We start from the raw sequence: 18,137 nt of genomic DNA, 5'->3' as shown, positions 1-18,137 counted from the left end.
CCTCTATCAATAATTGGGGACACTGCTGGAGTGCATTTCTGCTTGAAGAACCTAAGCCTCCTAAACTTTACCATTGTCGCAGAAGAAAGCAGTCTTTAGATGAATTCATCCTTGCAGGGCTGATACCTGAAGTAAAGGAAAAGATGATGCCGGCTTCCCTTCTATATTCTGAAGCTGATCTGATCAGCAGCAAAATCACAAAGTTGGAAGAGATTACAAGGGTCATCCTGTCCAAGCCTTTGCCATGCAGGAATACACAATCAAAACACTCTTAACAGATGTCTACCATACCTATCTTAAAAACATTCAGAACAGGCCCATATTATACTAAGGCCACACTAAGGGGCAGTGGTTGCAAACTTAATGGGAGGGATAACTGTGCATTCTTGGTGGAGATCAGATTTACAATCTCATCAGACAAGGGTGAAATGGCAGCATGCACTGGTTTGCCTTCTCCCTAACAATGGAGCTTGCCGGCTCCCATCCCATGACGCAGTGCAACTTCTGCTGGGGCTCCAATATAAAGGAGAAGGTGAACCAGTGCATGGCGCCGTGGCTGCAACCCGGGAGGCTTCCCGAGTTGCCTTAGATCAATGAGTGGAAGCTGGGTGGCAGATGCTTCCCCCTGTGGGATGGGGAAATGGGTGAGTCGGGCAATGCGGGGTGTGAGGCGACGGGTTCCCTACACCCTCAGATGGGCACCACCAGAATCACCACAATCCGTGGCAATTCCGGCAGCACGTCTGAAAAGATAAATGAAAATACCTCTGTGGTAACCTCTGGGCAATAGAACTAGACAGACACCACTGTAATAATCCAGCCAAGAAGTAGTAGTACAGAGAACCAAAATGAACATAGCAGATGGCTGACATTTCCACAGCTAAGAGTGGCAAGCTCAACAGCAAGAAGCAGGGCTGGAAAGTTTAATTGGCTTAATCAGTAACTTGTGGATAAGAATAACTTTGTTTACCTGCTGGTGCTATTTTAATTCTGGTAATGGAACTATGGGAATCTTGTAGCCCTCCAAGCAGTGTTGGACTACCACTGTCCAATGCATCCTATCAAGAAAAATCCTGGGAGCTGAATTTCGGTAACATCTGAAGTGCTGTCCACTGCTCATTCCTGCCATAATGTGAAATGGGATGGGGGTGCCTACTGACTAATGTTAAAACCTTCTTTTAAATGTAAGTCACAATGCCTTCATCTTAGGCCCCATCTACACTGCCATATAATGTAGTTTGAACTGCATTATAATGGTCAGAGTAGACTGATATAATGCAGATTGAGCTGCATTCAACTGGATTTTTTGAGTCTACACTGCTATATAATCCAGTTCAATGCAGTTAATCTGCATTCTGGCAGTGCAGATAAGGCCTTAGATATGGGGACTAGCAGAGTCTTGGAGAATGATTTCTAGCCAAGGGGAAAACAGTGGGGAGCTGCATCTGTTGTTCATAGCCTTTGAGCTAGAGGTTTTGGACTTCACCTCCCCAAATCTCCAAATAACATGGCAAATGGTAAGAGATTCTGGGAGTTAAAAAAATTTTAAAAACACAAAGTGTCAAAAATTGAGAACCACCCCACTAGGGGTCTTGTCCGTGGGTCTGGTTTCCAAAAAGACAAATGCTCATTCAAGGAAAATATCAAAATGTAGCCTTCTAACAAAGAGCTGCAACTGTTGTTTATTAAACTATGAATGATTTCAGATTGCATTCAACATCTCCAACAGGTATGATATTGAGTTTTCATACGGAAAGTCAGTCAATAAGCTGAAAAACAACAACAGGATATTTACTTACAATTTCTTTTCTCCACTGGAAACCCTAGGTCCCTGTCACATTGTGCACTATGATTCCATTTTAATTGCAGTGAAAACACTCTGTGGAATCCGAGGATTGTTTGTTTATGGAAGGGCCTTTAAAACTTTCTGCCGGAGAGTGCTTCTAATACCTCAGCAAGTTATGAATCCCAGGATCCTATAGGATGTGGCCATGATGGTTAAAGTGGAACCACAGTGCTCTAACTGTATAGGCCTTCTATACTTTTTTTTAGCTCCTAATGTACTTCAGCAGCTATAGACAGGACATAACACCATTTTGAAATGAGATTTTTAATGCAAACTTGCAACAAACATCCCAGTGCCCATGCACACACTTTTCCAAATGCTGTTTTATGTAGCCACCTAGTGGTTGTTCCCTAGTGCTGTTCTGAGCTGACGGGGAATGGTGAAGTGGAAGAATGGGCTGCAAAGCAGAACTGGTGATGATTATGAATTCACACATTGCAATGCAAGTGAACTGGATGCTGTATAAAAGACTAATTTCCACTGGTCATGAGAACAGAAAAATGGGGTGAGGTGTGAGGATGGAACTGGAAACAGTAGAAACTGGGAATCATGAAGGGTAGGACAGCATTACTGTGATGTTGGTTGAAACCTGATGGTCCAAAGGCAAGTGTGGTAAAATTTCACTTGAGTGTTTTTTGATATTGATGAAAAATGTGCTGAGAACAATATACATCTTTCTGCCCATGTTAGAAACTGGTGTGTGAAATGGCAGAAATCTGTTTAAGTTTCATTTTGAATGTTGGATTCCCCCCCCCCCCCCATTTCATTTTAGGAAGATTAGATAGGATTTGGAGGGGGAGTTTCAATTTGCAATTTGAAATCCAGACTTTTGTTATTGTTTCAATACGAATTTGGTCCATTGTGATTTTGATGTGTCTTCTATCAGTTCAAAAATAAAGCATTGTGACCACTGAATACAGTATCCACATAAATAAAACCAACCATAGTTATGATGTATATCTTGTGTTCAATTTGAATGTGAGTAGGTTCTCTTTTGTTGGAATATAGACTATTTATGGAAGTTTGGGGTCAATGGATCCTATCCCATAACACATACATGCATACTTACTGTATCTTAGCATAATACGCTGTTTCTGTCTATCTATAACTGAAACAAAATGAAACAATTTTCACTCATGCTGGGTTTGCAAAACCACTTCAACCTGCTTTTGTCTTGTCTCTCATATTGTTCATCTATGAGTTCATTTGGATTTTGAGCATATGGTGTTCACTGGAGCTTAATCATATGATCAGGTTATTACAGGCTGACAATATTATGCGTAGCCCTCAAGTAGGCATCAATCAATGAAAAAGTAATATTTCAACAACAGGAGCAATCCAGCTCCCAAAAAAATCCTAACTCCCTAAAAGACCAATTTGTGAACCAAAACCAGAAGATTGCAAAATAGTGGTTCCTTATTAATTTAAATATTGAGCAATATTGAGCAATCATACTCTATTGTTCGTTCTCCAGTTGCATGTATCAGCAAGAATGTTAATTTGATTTCTCCCTGACAGATAACATATGCACATAATGTTCTGCTTGACACAATCAAGCCAAATATAATCTTTACTTTTCTTCCCTCCTCAGAATATTGTACTCCAAGCCTTCAGAAAAAGGGAAAGTATTTCAAATGATAAATTGGACTTAAAGAATGAAGTGTAAGTTCTTTGGCAATGGTTTATACAATAAGAAAGAGAAGCTGTGAACTGGAATTGTTCTATGTGTAAACAATAATTGTACACATGTAATCACTCAATGTATACTATTACCAACATACAAACACAGATAAATATATTAAATTTTTTATTCATACATATTTAAATTTCATTTTCACATTTTTATACCATAAGAGTGGGGGGAAAGACCAAGGAAGGTATAATAAGTTGATTATGGAGTTTTGTTAGTACATCCAAGTACGAGTTCTTATTTGTCAAGTTCTCAAATATTTTATTTTCTTTACTAATATATTAATTAATCATGTAAAGCATTAATGTGAATAACATAATTTGATTTTATGACATTATATAAAATCAATTAAAAGCACTTTTAAAACAGAGAAATTGACACAAAATTGACATCTACATATTTTTAAAAAAATATTATATTTGATTAAAGTCTTTTAGAGTAGTTTGCGGCCCCCTCTACACTGCCATATAATCCAGATTATTCACATTTTCTGCTTTGAACTGGATTATATGAGTCTAAACTGCCAGATAATCCAGTTCAAAGCAGATAATCTGGATTTCATATGGCAGTGTAGAAGGAGTCTGAGTCAGTCATTCTTTTCCAATTCATTCTTTTCAGAGAATCCAGTCAACCCAATGATCCTGCTGTGATCCCAAAGGAGAATCCCCAGAATAAACTGTATAACAGTGACAATGAAGAAACATTTAGAAGGGAATTGCCATACTGCACAGGGGAAATTGACTTCATGTCTTCTGTGAAGAAACGGGGAAAGGTAGTCCAAAACACTCTACATCAAGAACAATGATTTTTCTGGAATCCTATTTCTATGCTTCAGTCTAAAAATATTGCCTGGTATTCCATTAGTGATTTAGGAAGGCATAATTCTAATTTACCTCGATGTGATTCACTTTTTGTGATTGCGGAGGTTGGCATTCTCTACTGATCATCCAGCCCCACTTTTTGAGCTTCTGCAGCACCACCATACAGACATGTTCCACATTCCTATACTGATGATATTGTCCTCTGACATATTTGGAGGACCTCTGGGAAGTCCCAGGGGATGCCTGTTTCTGTACATCTTGCTAGAGAAATATATCTGGACACTTCTCTGCTACCCTGCACTAGTGACCAGTAAAATGCCATGTATGTGTGTGTAGGGGGGGGGGGGCTGCATCTTACTAGTTGGCTTTTGGGGTAAATAAATAAGTAAAAGATGGGTTTGGAGCCAGAGGAAAACATGCATCACAATTTAGCTTATTGCCCAAGGATCTCAATCCCTTATTTATCAATTATCTTTTGACTGATTCTTAATCAGTTTTGTGTTCATATTTCAGATCTGGATTAAACTCTGAAAAAGAGTTCTAAAAACAGACCTGAAGAAATTTCCATCGTAGAAAAATAATTGGATGCAGTGGCAGTTTGTCAAACTGGGGCAAAGGGTGCGCCCTTAGTTCCTTCATGTGTTTCCAAGCATCTTAGCTATTCTTATTTACAGTAGTTTTCATTGTGTTCTTTCCCATTTCCCATCTATATATATATAAAAGAGTGATGGCATCAGGGCAGCGGACAAAACAACAAAACTACAGGCCCCCCAACCTCGAAATTTGACAACAAAACCCTTCATCCATGGCTCTAGGTTGATACAACAAAAAGAAAAGAAAAATAAAGTCGTAATTAGAGGGAGAGGAATAATTGTTTTTATCCAATTGCTGCCAGTTACAAGGCTAAGTTCCACCCACTTGGTCTCCTAGCAACCTACTCAGCCCAGGGGACAGGCACAAGAGTTTGGAGAGACCCCTAAGGGCCATCCAGCCCAACCCTTTCTACTATGCAGCAGGACACAATCCAAGCATTCACAACACATGGACAACGTATAAATACTATACAATACTACACAGGGACATAGACCCCCTCTACCCTCACCACTTTCACAGTACACAAACAACCAAATGCATACTAAACATAAAGACAACCATACAACAGACATTCAATACCACCACTATCTCAACAATTTCTCACCAACACCACCAGACAACGCCACAGCAATGCGTGGCCGGGCACAGCTAGTAACAACTAAATGTTAACTTGGCCATCCAGAATGAGTAAAATATGTATTAGGTTTTGGCATGTAAGATACAGGGAAGTCCTCTTTCTTTAGTCCTATGGTTTCCTATCATTCTCATACACTTTATCTACATAACCTTTCCTTGATTACAGTTCATTAAGGTCCCGTGTGCAATCCATCCTGGGGTTATTTTTGATGTCATGAACAACAAATGGAACCTTCCTGCTCCCAACCTGGTTGTCTCTTTAGTTGGAGAAGAAGAAAATTTCCTGATGAAACCTTGGTTACGTGACACCTTAAGAAAAGGACTAGTCAAGGCTGCTCAAAGCACTGGTTAGTTCTATTTTAATGTAACTGTTTAGTAAAATTCCTTCTGGCTGAGAAAAGGATAAGCTTCCAAAAGATTTCCCATACCAAAAAAAGGCTATTATTATCCTCTCCTTGCCGATCTGTGTTGATCCTGTATGAGATGTTTTCTGTAAACATGGATGTGTCCACTTTGTTGAACTACAATATCAGCTGGAGATAGAATAAATAAATCATATTGTGTCTGAACTGAGAAAAAGACTAAAAGCAATGTCATCTAGCTTTCAGCCCTGTTCCTTGAAAGAATCAGAGTTAAAGGGGGAAAGCTCACTACAGGGAACATACATCAGAGATGGGGAACATGTTGCCTTTTGGATGTTGTTCAATTGCAGATCCCATCATTCCTCAACATTTGGTGTGATGGGAGATGCTGATCAACAGCATCTAAAGGGTCACATAATGATAATGATGACGATGATAATAGTATTTATTTATTTAACTATTTATTTGTATATTGCTCTATCTCCTCGAGGGGACTCAGGGCGGTTTCCAACATAGATAAAGCATTCAATTCCAACACAAAATCATACAGAATTATCATTATAAAACATGAACACAATACAATTAAAACAATCATACACATTTAACATTTAAAAGCCAGTTCCAATACTATTCCATCAGGCAAAATTCAACTACCAATGGCCAGAATTTCAGAGTGCGCCTAGACAACTATGAGAGGGCTGGGCCAGGGCTAGTGCAATGAAGTAACATAGGACCAGGGGAGTAGGTAAAGTGCAGAGCAGGGTCCTAACTGATCCCAAGGGTCCCCAGGATCCCAAGGCCTGCTGAACAGCTATGGTATAAGAGAGCTGGGCCAGACTTAGTACAACGAGATAGCATAGGGCCGGAGAAGTGGATAAAGTGCAGAGCAGAGTCCTAACCGATGAACTTCTGGGATAGAGGTAGCAATCAGTCCAGTATTTAGAGCTCTTTTTCAGAGTTGAATGTTTATCCTGAAGTAAGTCCTAGTGAATTCAACTGGATTGATTTTGAAATAGTTATGCATAAAATTGCAACTGAAACCGGCTATGTATTGGGAACTGATGGGAACTACAGGAACAGAGTACTGTTGTCATATGATGTTTTCAACAAACATTACAAAACTTTTTTTTCTTGTGTCAGGAGCAACCGGAGTTGCTTCTGGAGTGGGAGAATTGGCCGTCTGCAAGGACGTTGCCCAGGGGACGCCCGGATGTTTTGATGTTTTACCATCCTTGTGGGAGGCTTCTCTCATTTCCCCGCTTGGAGCTGGAGCTGATAGAGGGAGCTCATCCACGCTCTCCCCGGGTGGGATTCGAACCTGGCAGCTTTCAGGTCAGCAACCCAACCTTCAAGTCACGAGGCTTTTATCCCCTAGGCCATCGGAGGCTCCTATTACAAAACTATAACTCAGACAGAGGCCAACAACAAGAACAATCAGATGTTGCGGATAATTTGTCTAAGCTTCTCACTTTAATTTCTGATGTATGATCTTAACTGTCATTATTAAGGCCACCACACAGCTCTTCTGAACAAGTTCCAGTTGATTAAGATTAATTTAAATGGCATGTTGGTATATGTTGACATCACAGGACTACACAATGATTTAAACATTATGAATACAAATGAATAAAATAAATCCATTGCACTCTTCAATGTATGCTGTATAGAAACCAACTCATAACTGGACTGTATCTCTATAAACTATAAAACACAATGTAGTATAATTTTCTAAGACCTAGAAACATCTTTCATGTTATCTAATATTTTACAGTAAAACAAATTAATTTCAGGTGCATGGATCTTCACCAGTGCCTTGCGTGTTGGAATAACAAAAAATATAGGGCATGCAGTCCGAGATCACACGTTGGCAAGTACTTCTTCTACAGTGAAAGTTGTTGCAATAGGAATAACGTCACTGGGGAAAATTAAGGATAAAGAACTTCTGGAAAATGCTAAGGTAAATATATTTTCTCTGTTTGATTGAAATAAGGAAATATGAAAAATAAATATAAATAAAGATAGAGCCTTTAGGTCCCTTTGGCGTGACAATAGTGCGACAAGACAGTTTAAAAGGCCAATGTGATTCTAGGCTGCATCAATAGGAGTAGTGTTGAGACTGAAGAAAATCATAGTCCCACTCTCTTCTGCTTTGGTCAGATCTCACCTAGAACAACATTGGGTCCAGAAGGGTGACCAAAAGGATCAAAGGTTTAGAAGCAAAGCCCTATGAGGAGCAGCTTAGGGAGCTGGGTATGTTTAGCTTGGGCAAAAGAAGGCTGAAAGGGGATATGATAGCCATGTAGAGGTTATCATATCACAAATTAGTTCTTGAATTTTTATTAGTTGGAAATTATATCAGTATTTCAACTTTATGTCCACTTGTGCTAAGAGAATCAAATTCAAACTGTCTGAATGTGGAAGAAATAGCTCACTCCAGCCTGACTATGACTAGTCATGTTGGGTTAAAAACTAAATAGTCTTGGTGGTCCTGTAAACTCTGAGAATCTATAATTTCTGCTGTTCAAAAACTGACTAATATACCAAAATTATTCTGGCAATACAAAATTATCCCCAAATGGTCATAAGAGAATGAGGGAGATATTGTCCTGCTTGTGTGAACAAGGAGGGTTGACTCCAAAGTTTAATAAATAAACAATCCTCTTGTGCATCCCTCTTTTGCTGAGTTTCTAAGTTAAAACCCTCTGTTTACTGTTGCTTTGTGAATTTTTTTGATATCTCTTCACTAACGATTGTTAAAGTTTACTTGTTATTGCTTCAACTGTTGGGACTAGCCTCTAAAAATGGTTAAATAAACCCTTCTTAAAACAGATAAGCAATGCTAATCATAAACAATTATCCAAGTAAAGAAAAAAAACACAGCTCAATCTGGCCCACATTTACTTGGAGAAAAATCCAACCGCTTCATCACATTTACTAAATTCCACTGAGTGGTACACTTAAAATCCAGGAAGCCACTGTTCTCATCACATTAGTTTGGCTTCACGTGTAGGATAGGGCATTCTTTGTGTATTTTAAGTGTGGAGGCCAGCATACTTTTCAAATGTTTCAGGAGATTGTGGGGAAGTGGATTTTTGGAAATGATCTGGATGTTTGGCCAGTTTTCTAATGTGATAGCATTTGCTGCTCCCAGGTTTAAAATGAAATGTCTATTCTCCCACAATTTCTAAGAGGGGAAATTGTGGGAGGAGCCAAAAAGTACCCTTGTTAGGGAAAGCTTTACCTCTTGTTCAGTGAATTTTACTTTGCCAGAAAAAATTCTTTTTTAAAAAACAGGCTTTCCAGGTCCTTCCTTTCCCTTCCTTCCAAGATATGTCTGTGTCTAGTGTTGCATGGGAAAGCCGGGAGAGAAGGATGATGATGATGATGATGATGATGATGATGATGATGATGATGATGATTATTATTATTATTATTATTATGCCATATCTCCATGCTGTGCAGTCCTGGGGGTTAACATGTAACAGCTGGCATTTCAAAGAGAGGAGTCCCCTCTCCACAAAGAACAGGGAGGGGGGGATGGTGGGTGGTGCCTAGTGATTAAAGTGAGGTGGCAGCTCTATGGAACGAATGCTGAGAACCACGGAGTAACACTGGCACATTTAACAGTGTGGTGAAGGTAGGGAAATTATCCGTTTCCTTTTAAAACAGAATAAGACTGAGCTCTACACTTCTTTGCTTCAATGTGATGAAGTGGCAAGTGTATTCAATTTGTACTAAGGACCCTTTTCCCCATAATGATAGTATTATTGATACCGTGTTTCCCCTAAAATAAGACCTCGCCAAAGAATAAGACCTAGTAGGGGTTTAGGGGGATTGCCAAATATAAGGCCTCCCCTGAAAGTAAGACCTAACAACTAAGAATGGGACCTTCCAGGCTGCAGCAGAGTTCCATTGGGAAGCATGGCTGCAGGGCAGAAGCAGCACTCATACGCACTGGAGGGAGGGAGAGAGAGAGAGTGCTTGCTTTCTGTGCCTCCCTCCCTGGCTGGCCTTGCCTTGCCTCCTGCCTGTCCCCTAGCCATGGCTCAAAAAACCTTCCGTCGCTGCCGTCTCTTCCTTCGGAGACAAAGCTCCATCCTGGCCATGCTCCCTTCGTCCCAGAGGCTTCTGATTGGCTCCTGGTGCCAGGGCAAGGGAGGGTGGGAGGGAAGGAAGAGGGCTTCAATACCCTTTCCACTCGTCCTTCTGCTTCTTAAAGGCACAGGACGCATTGGGATTCTCCTCCCATTCTTATTCCTATCCTATGCCATGAAACTTATTATTTTATAGTATTATTCTATTACCATATTATTATCATCATATTCTGTTATTATTATTATATCCCATAATTATATTATCCTATTAATATATTTTATATCATATTACATTATTATATTATTATTATATCATTCTATTATTATTCTATTATTATTCTATTATATTTTCATATTATTATAATACTAGCTGTGCCCGGCCACGCGTTGCTGTGGCGAAGTATGGTGGTATGGGAAATAAAGTATTGAGGAATTGGTGGTAGTTAAGGTCAAGGGTAAAGGTTTTCCCCAGACATTAAGTCCAGTCGTGTCTGACTCTGGAGGTTGGTGCTCATCTCCTTTTCTAAGCCGAAGAGCCGGCGTTGTCCGTAGACTCCTCCAAGGTCATGTGGGATGACTACATGGAGCGGCGTTACCTTCCCGCCGGAGCAGTACCTATTGATGCACTCACATTTGCATGTTTTCGAACTTCTGGGTTGGCAGAAGCTGGGGCTAACAGTGGGGGCTCTCTCCGCTCCTCCAATTCAAACCTGTGGCCTTTCGGTCCAGAAGTTCAGCAGCTCAGCGCTTTAACACGCTGCGCCATCAGGGGATATTATTTCCTAAAGGTTGTGAATATACAATATTTCTGATTGGTTTTTTTTGTTTGTTGGAGGCAAGTATGAATGCTGCAATTAGGAAAAATGATTAGGATGTAATGGCCTTGCAGCTTTAAAGCCTGGCTGTTTCCTCCCTGAGTGAATTTTTTGTTGGGAGGTGTTAGCTGGCCCTGATTGTTTCCTGTCTGGAATTCCCTTGTTTTCAGAGTGGTGTTGTTTGCGATATTTTATGTGCTTCTACTGTCTGTGGCCCTGAGAAAACAGAGGATTTTCCAGACTTTGATGATGGGAATACTTTGTTGGGAGGTGTTAGCTGGCCCTGATTGTTTCCTGTCTGGAATTCCCTTGTTTTCAGAGTGGTGTTGTTTGCGATATTTTATGTGCTTCTACTGTCTGTGGCCCTGAGAAAACAGGATTTGCCAGACTTTGATGATGGGAATACTTTGTTGGGAGGTGTTAGCTGGCCCCGATTGTTTCCTGTGTGGAATTCCCCTGTTTATTTACTGTCCTGGTTTTAGAGATTATATTGTTCTGCATTATTCTATCCCAGTAATTATTTCATATTAAAGAAGAATCTCACTTATCCAACATTCGCTTATACAATGTTCTGGATTATCCAACGCAGTCTGCCTTTTCATAATTAATGTTTTTGTAGTCAGTGTTTTAAATTCATTGTGATATTTTAGTGGTAAATTTGTAAATACAGTACAGTAGAGTCTCACTTATCCAACATAAACGGGCCAGCAGAACGTTGGATAAGCGAATATGTTGGATAATGAGGAATTAAGGATAACCCTATTAAACATCAAATTAAGTTATGATTTTACAAATTAAGCACCAAAACATCATGTTAGACAACAAATTTGTCAGAAAAGTAGTTCAGTACACAGTAATGCTATATAGTAATTACTGTATTTATGAATTTAGCACCAAAATATCACGATATATTGAAAGCATTGACTACAAAAATGCGTTGGATAATCCAGAACGTTGGATAAGCAAGTGTTGGATAAGTGAGACTCTACTGTAAATACTACATAGCATTACTGCACATGGAACTACTTTTTCTGTCAAATTTGTTGTATAATATGATGTTTTGGTGCTTAATTTGTATAACGATTACCTAAGTTGATGTTTAATTGGCTTTTCCTGAATCCCTTCTTATTATCCAACATATTCACTTATCCTGCCGGCCTGTTTACGTTGGATAAGTGAGACTCTACTGAATATTGATAATCTTAAATTATCTGCTTAGAACTGGATTATATGAGGCCCCTTCTTCACAGCTGTATAAAATGCACACTGAAGTGGATTATATGGCAGTGTGGAGTCAAGATAATCCAGTGCAAAGCAAATAATATAAGATTATAAATGGGTTATATAGCTGTGTTGAAGGGCCTTGAGTCTACACTGCCATATAATCCAGTGCAAATTAGATAATCTGTGGAAGAAGTCTAAGTGAGGCCTAAATCTGCCTGTCCCCTAACTGAAACCTGGCTGTCCCTTGGTTGCTAGGCAACCAAGTGGGCAGAGATTAGCCCTCTAAACTGGCAGCAATTGGATAAAAAAAATTATTGCTCTCCCTCTAATTAGGACTTTATTTTTCTTTTCTTTTTGTTGTATCAACCTTGAGGCGTGGATGATGGGTTGTGTTGTCAAATTTTGAGGTTGGGAGGCCTGTATTTTTGTTGTTTTGTGAATTGCCGTGATGCCATCACTCTTTTATATATATAGATTATTATTATTCTGTTATTATATTCCATTTTATATTATCCTATTAATATATTTTATATCATTATATTCTATACTATTATTCTATTATTATTATATTATATTATCATATTATTATTATATTATTAGCATATTCTGTTATTATTATATTCCATTTTATATTATCCTATTAATATATTTTATATCATTATATTATATTCTATTATTCTATTATATTATCCTATTATTATATATTATGCTATTCTGTTATTATATCCCATTATTATATTATCCTATTAATACCATATTATTATCATATTGTGTTATTATTATATCCTATTATATTATTCCATTAATATATTGTATATCATTATATTATTATTCTATTATTATTCTATTATATTATCATATTATTATTATTATTATTATTATTATTATTATTATAGTATATTATATTATTCATCATTCATGACTATGAAACTAGAATAGAGAGAAATCAGAGTGGAAACCTTGTGAAACCTAAACTGCAAGAGATACCATAGATTGTTGTACATGTAAATAATGGTAGTAACAAGAAATTCTTGATAGGATTCACAGTTTGTCTGGTTATGCTGGTTTGTGATGACAGCTACAGTACAGTATATAATAAATGTTCATTTTGTTCTTCAACAATAAATGTGAGCTCTTCTTCATGGAAAAATAAGACATCCCCTGAAAATAAGACTTAGTGCATCTTTGGGAGTAAAAATTAATATAAGACCCTGTCTTATTTTCGGGGAAATAGGGTAGTAACTGGCAGTTGCTCTCTAAAATTTCAGCTATACTCCCAAGTAAGTGTGTATAGAAAAGTAATCTTTCCTTTCCCTTCTCTAGAATGACAGTCTTATAAGCTACAAATCAGACCATGGTGCCCAAAGCCCTCCCTATTCTCTTGACAACCATCACTCCCATTTTATTTTGGTGGATGAAAAAGATCCAAATGAATCAGATAGCACCACAAGGCTACGTCTCACCTTGGAGAAACACATTTCAGAACAGCGAACTGGCTATGGAGGTAGGAAGAAAAACAAGGGAATGGGTCTTTATTGTTTGTCATTTTAGAATTGATCCATTGCAAATAACACGATAGCTTGCATGTATGTGCATACTCACAAACACCATAGTCTAAACTAAATTATTGGTAGTATTTATATACCCATTTCTGCACAGAATTATGCTGTTCAAATCCCAGTGACATCAGAGTAATTCAACCTAATTTGTGTAGAATTTCTGTCAAACCTCTGATTTTAGGGGGAACAGCTTCCCAAATTTTAAATGGCTTCTTTTCTCTTCTCTCCAATCACTCATTAGATAACATTAGAAAACCCCCATGAGCCAGGTGAGAATTGTGAAGTTCTAGTTATACTTCCATTGCCACAAAATGTGAATGCTCTCACTAATCTCACCAACTACTGTACCACCAAATGTGAGATTTTTTTTCCTTGTCCTCACTTTTTCTACCAATGTAAAGACCTCATCCAGTCACACTGTGATGGCCAACAACTTCAGTTGCCTCCCAAGATGTCCTTGTAGATTTCTGTGTGATTCATCTGCTATCCCCACCAGATACCACCCTTCTTTATTAGCTGCCACCACCATGGACTCAATGTCTGAACCCAAGATTTGCAATTAGATTCTCGCTAACTTTCCTAACCACTCAAACTCTTCAACCCCTCTTACTAACTAAACCTGACAGATTGCTCACTCTAGCTAACCCAGGCCCCATCGACACTGTCATATAATCCAGTTTCTGAATCCAGTTTATCTGCCCTGAAGTGGATTATATGGCAGTGTGGACTCTTGTAATCCAGTTCAAAACAGATAATTTGGATTCAGAAACTGGATCATATAGCAGTGTAGATACAGCCCCAGACAGACTACTCTCAATTCCTCCTCACTAACTGTCATTCAGCATCCATAGTCAAATCTCCTCAGTCATTTCACCAATTACCACTCACTCTCAACATTTCATTCTCTCACTGCCTCCAGACAGAACCTTATTGAATTATCAATAATACATAAAACACATTTTCCATTGAACAACCCATAACATAATGGGAACCTTTTTCATGGGTTAAATTCAACCTATGGGTATGGGATTTCTCCTCCATGGCTTTGGCATGTTTCCTATTATGAACCCAAGCAGCTTTGGCAGTGCAAAGTATTTATTTTATACATTATTAGAACTGTATGTGCCATCTTTGTCCTGGCATAGCCATGTTTCAAGAAATATTAAGGTAGAATGACACTAAAGAGAGGCAGAACAACATGGAGTCCAAAGCAGTACAATATTATTTCTGATACCTTATCTGCACTAAACTAGACTAGCTTTGTGCTGAGTACTCCATGTCACTCCACTGAATTTCAGCCTAAGATGCACTGGGATTGACCATAGAAGTGCAGTGATGGTGGTAGATGAAGGCATGCCTTTTAGTTGGAAGCAGAAGAATAGCTGAGATAATAGAGTGTTTTGTGTATGGATTTTATTAACAATCTTCAATTATCTCTTAATCAGGGACAGGTAGCATTGAAATCCCTGTACTATGCTTACTTGTAAATGGAAGACCCCACATACTTGAGGTAAGAAGTTAATGATCTTGTTTCAATAAGATACAATCCGGAGCAATTTACAGTAAGTAAATATCCTGGTTCGCCGAGAAGTGTGCTGAGAACAAAGTATAGACCCATGCAGTGCAACCATTCCAAGTTGATATGTCATGCTAATGAAAGCAGTGTAAAAATTCACTGGGTGTTGTTCCCACCTTCTTTGGGAGCAGAAGGGACCGGTGATTTCCTTATTAGTGGAATGAAGAATCTACATTAGGTTTTAGTTGAAATGTGAAAGGAAGCATCCAAGACACTACACCTATTTCGAGGATTGGGCTCACCATTTAAGAAGCTCCTTTAAAATCTAAAGAGTCACTCACAGACATAGAAGCTGCTGGTCATCATTAATTAGAAAGATCTAAAATATGAACATTATTTTCAAGTTTCTGGAAATTGTCTTTAGACTTGGTGATGGACAAAGTAAAGTGAGAGAGAAAGACAGAACGGGATATTGTGAAGAAATATAGCAAAACGTAGTGTTATGTGAACATGGTCAGTTCTGCCTTTCATTCCCTCTTCATTTTGTTTACTGTTAGGCCCTTAAGTAACATAATAGAGCTTCACTGATGTTCTCTGGCTTCTATTAAGAACAGAACAAGTCTCTGAGGAAATAACTTACACTTTTTATTTTAATATGAAACCTAGGCTATCTAAATACATTCAGGCATTTAACAGTGAGAACCGAAACCACAATGGGTTCTCATTGACATGCTGTCCTTTGAAAGCTCAGCTCTTCTTTCACTGTGGTATTGTTCTATGCAACTTGCCACATAAAGGAGTGTGGGAAATATTAACCAGACCTGGGTTAAAGTAACACTATACTAGTTTGCAGCCCTTGCTCTCTCATTCTAAAACACACACTCATACATGGACATGCCTTTGTTTTACTATAAAGTATGTGTGCCTAGTGCCTACCCTATCTGAATTGGACAAATATGCTTGAGTAGAGGAGTCCCAAACAACTCAAGAGAAACATTTCAAATGGATTGTAAGAAGATACATTGTAAGAAGGTCTATAGGCAAAGCAGCAGTGACAATGCACAAGAGTCCATAATGGCATTGAGGTGGAAGAAATGGGAGGATGAGGCAGCTCACTCTGCCTCATCTACACTACTATATAATGCAGTTTTGGAATTCAGATTAACTGCATTGAACTGGATTATATGAATCCACACTGCTATATAATGCAGTTCAATGCAGTTAGTCGGGATTCTATAACTGGATTATATGACAGTGCAGTTGGGCCCTGGGAAACCTATTTCTTAATTAAGGAAAGGACAACATATGCCTTACAACACACAGTTTTCCAAGCCACACATAATAGCTTGGTTTAGAGAACCCTTCAAAGCCAGAACATGGCTTAGAGTGAGCCTCTGGAAGTCCATGTGCAGGTTTTTTTTCCTGTGTCAGGAATGACTTGAGAAACTGCAGGTCACTTCTGGTGTGAGAGAATTGGCCATCTGCAAGGACGTTGCCAGGGGACACCCGGATGTTTGATATTTTTACCATCCTATGGGAGGCTTCTCTTAAAGGAGTTTTCTTTACTTCTACTGCAAGGAGATTCCTACATTGAACCAGAGACTGTGAACTATGATACTATGGCCTGCTGCATGAGAAGTTTGTTCCAGGACCTTAATTCCTCTATGGATATAATGCAGATAATATTTGGTTAAAATGCATGTTTCCTTTGGAGTGTAAAAAGGTAGTGTTGAAGAACATAACTGGAATTTTACCATGGAAGAATTTATTAAAATCAGTTTTGCCTCTTAATATTGGATCATAATAAAGCCTAATGAGATGATCAAATGAAGCAGGCAAATTGGGATTAACAGTAGGATTTATCACATGGAGTCATCCTCTTCTGTTGTTCTGGGAAAGGGAAAGATTGTGAACGGGCATTTATTTTACAAAAAAGGTCATTATAACAGTAGAGTCTCACTTATCCAAGCTAAACGGGCCGGCAGAAGCTTGGATAAGCGAATAACTTGGATAATAAGAAGGGATTAAGGAAAAGCCTATTAAACATCAAATTATGTTATGATTTTACAAATTAAGCACCAAAACATCATGTTATACAACAAATTTGACAGAAAAGGTAGTTCAATACGCAGTAATGTTATGTTGTAATTACTGTATTTACAAATTTAGCACCAAAATATCACGATATATTGAAAACATTGACTACAAAAATTGCTTGGATAATCCAGAAGCTTGGATAAGTGAGACTTTACTGTATTTGTGTTTATAAAAAAAGCAGTTTCTATGCTGTCTCCCACCAAGAGAGCAGCAAGAAAGCAGTGATATCATGTGATAAGCCCCAGCCAGGGATTTCATTGTCCAGTTGTAATTGTGATTTGCCTGCCTTGTGTGATAAATGCTTAAGATTTGTAGTCTTACTGTAATTCTACCAAGAAAGGGTAGGATTAACATAATACCAGTATGGATAATTCTTATATTGTATGTTATTTCTGACTAATGTATCTGAAAGATAGTCAAACCAAGTTCAGTCAGATGTAGGACTGAGTAGAATTGGACTTTAGAATTTTGCCATTTCATTTCATTTGGACTCATCTTGTTTTGCACTTCCTTTTGAACAGCGAATTTTCAAAGGAATGGAAAATTCTGCCCCATGGCTCATCTTAGCTGGCTCAGGTGGCATAGCTGACATCTTAGCTGCACTAATGAATGAACCACACTTAATTGTGCCACAGGTGATAGAAAAGCAATTAAAGGAGAAATTCCCTACGGAAGACTTCTTGTGGAAAGACATTCTTCAGTGGACTGAAGTGGTAAGGTTATTCCTTGTTAGGCATGAACTGCTTTCACGGACTATAGAAGAGATCCTGCATCAAACAAGTGGAGTGTAACACTTTGCTGACTCAATTCCTTGCCTCCCCCAGCAGCTGTCAGGGCCCAGGGGAGACCCCTGCAATTTCACAGTGAAGAAGCAGCTGGCCTT

The 18,137-nt window shown here is 38.6% G+C and overlaps 1 protein-coding gene across 1 annotated transcript in view; it reads left to right on the top strand.

The window, feature by feature from the left end:
* Positions 1-18,137, top strand: part of trpm5 (transient receptor potential cation channel subfamily M member 5) — a 122,229-nt gene that overhangs the window by 67,695 nt on the left and 36,397 nt on the right. Inside the window, exons 2-8 of the mRNA XM_062966345.1 lie at positions 3,438-3,508; positions 4,155-4,308; positions 5,754-5,934; positions 7,740-7,906; positions 13,406-13,586; positions 15,087-15,151; positions 17,776-17,967. Of these exons, the coding sequence (XP_062822415.1) occupies positions 3,438-3,508; positions 4,155-4,308; positions 5,754-5,934; positions 7,740-7,906; positions 13,406-13,586; positions 15,087-15,151; positions 17,776-17,967 (1,011 nt within the window). The remainder of the gene's footprint in view (positions 1-3,437; positions 3,509-4,154; positions 4,309-5,753; positions 5,935-7,739; positions 7,907-13,405; positions 13,587-15,086; positions 15,152-17,775; positions 17,968-18,137) is intronic.

Source organism: Anolis carolinensis, chromosome 1, assembly GCF_035594765.1.
Source record: "Anolis carolinensis isolate JA03-04 chromosome 1, rAnoCar3.1.pri, whole genome shotgun sequence".
NCBI lineage: Eukaryota > Metazoa > Chordata > Lepidosauria > Squamata > Dactyloidae > Anolis > Anolis carolinensis.
The sequence above is the reverse complement of the archived record's forward strand: the minus strand, read 5'-3'. Positions and strand labels throughout refer to the sequence as shown.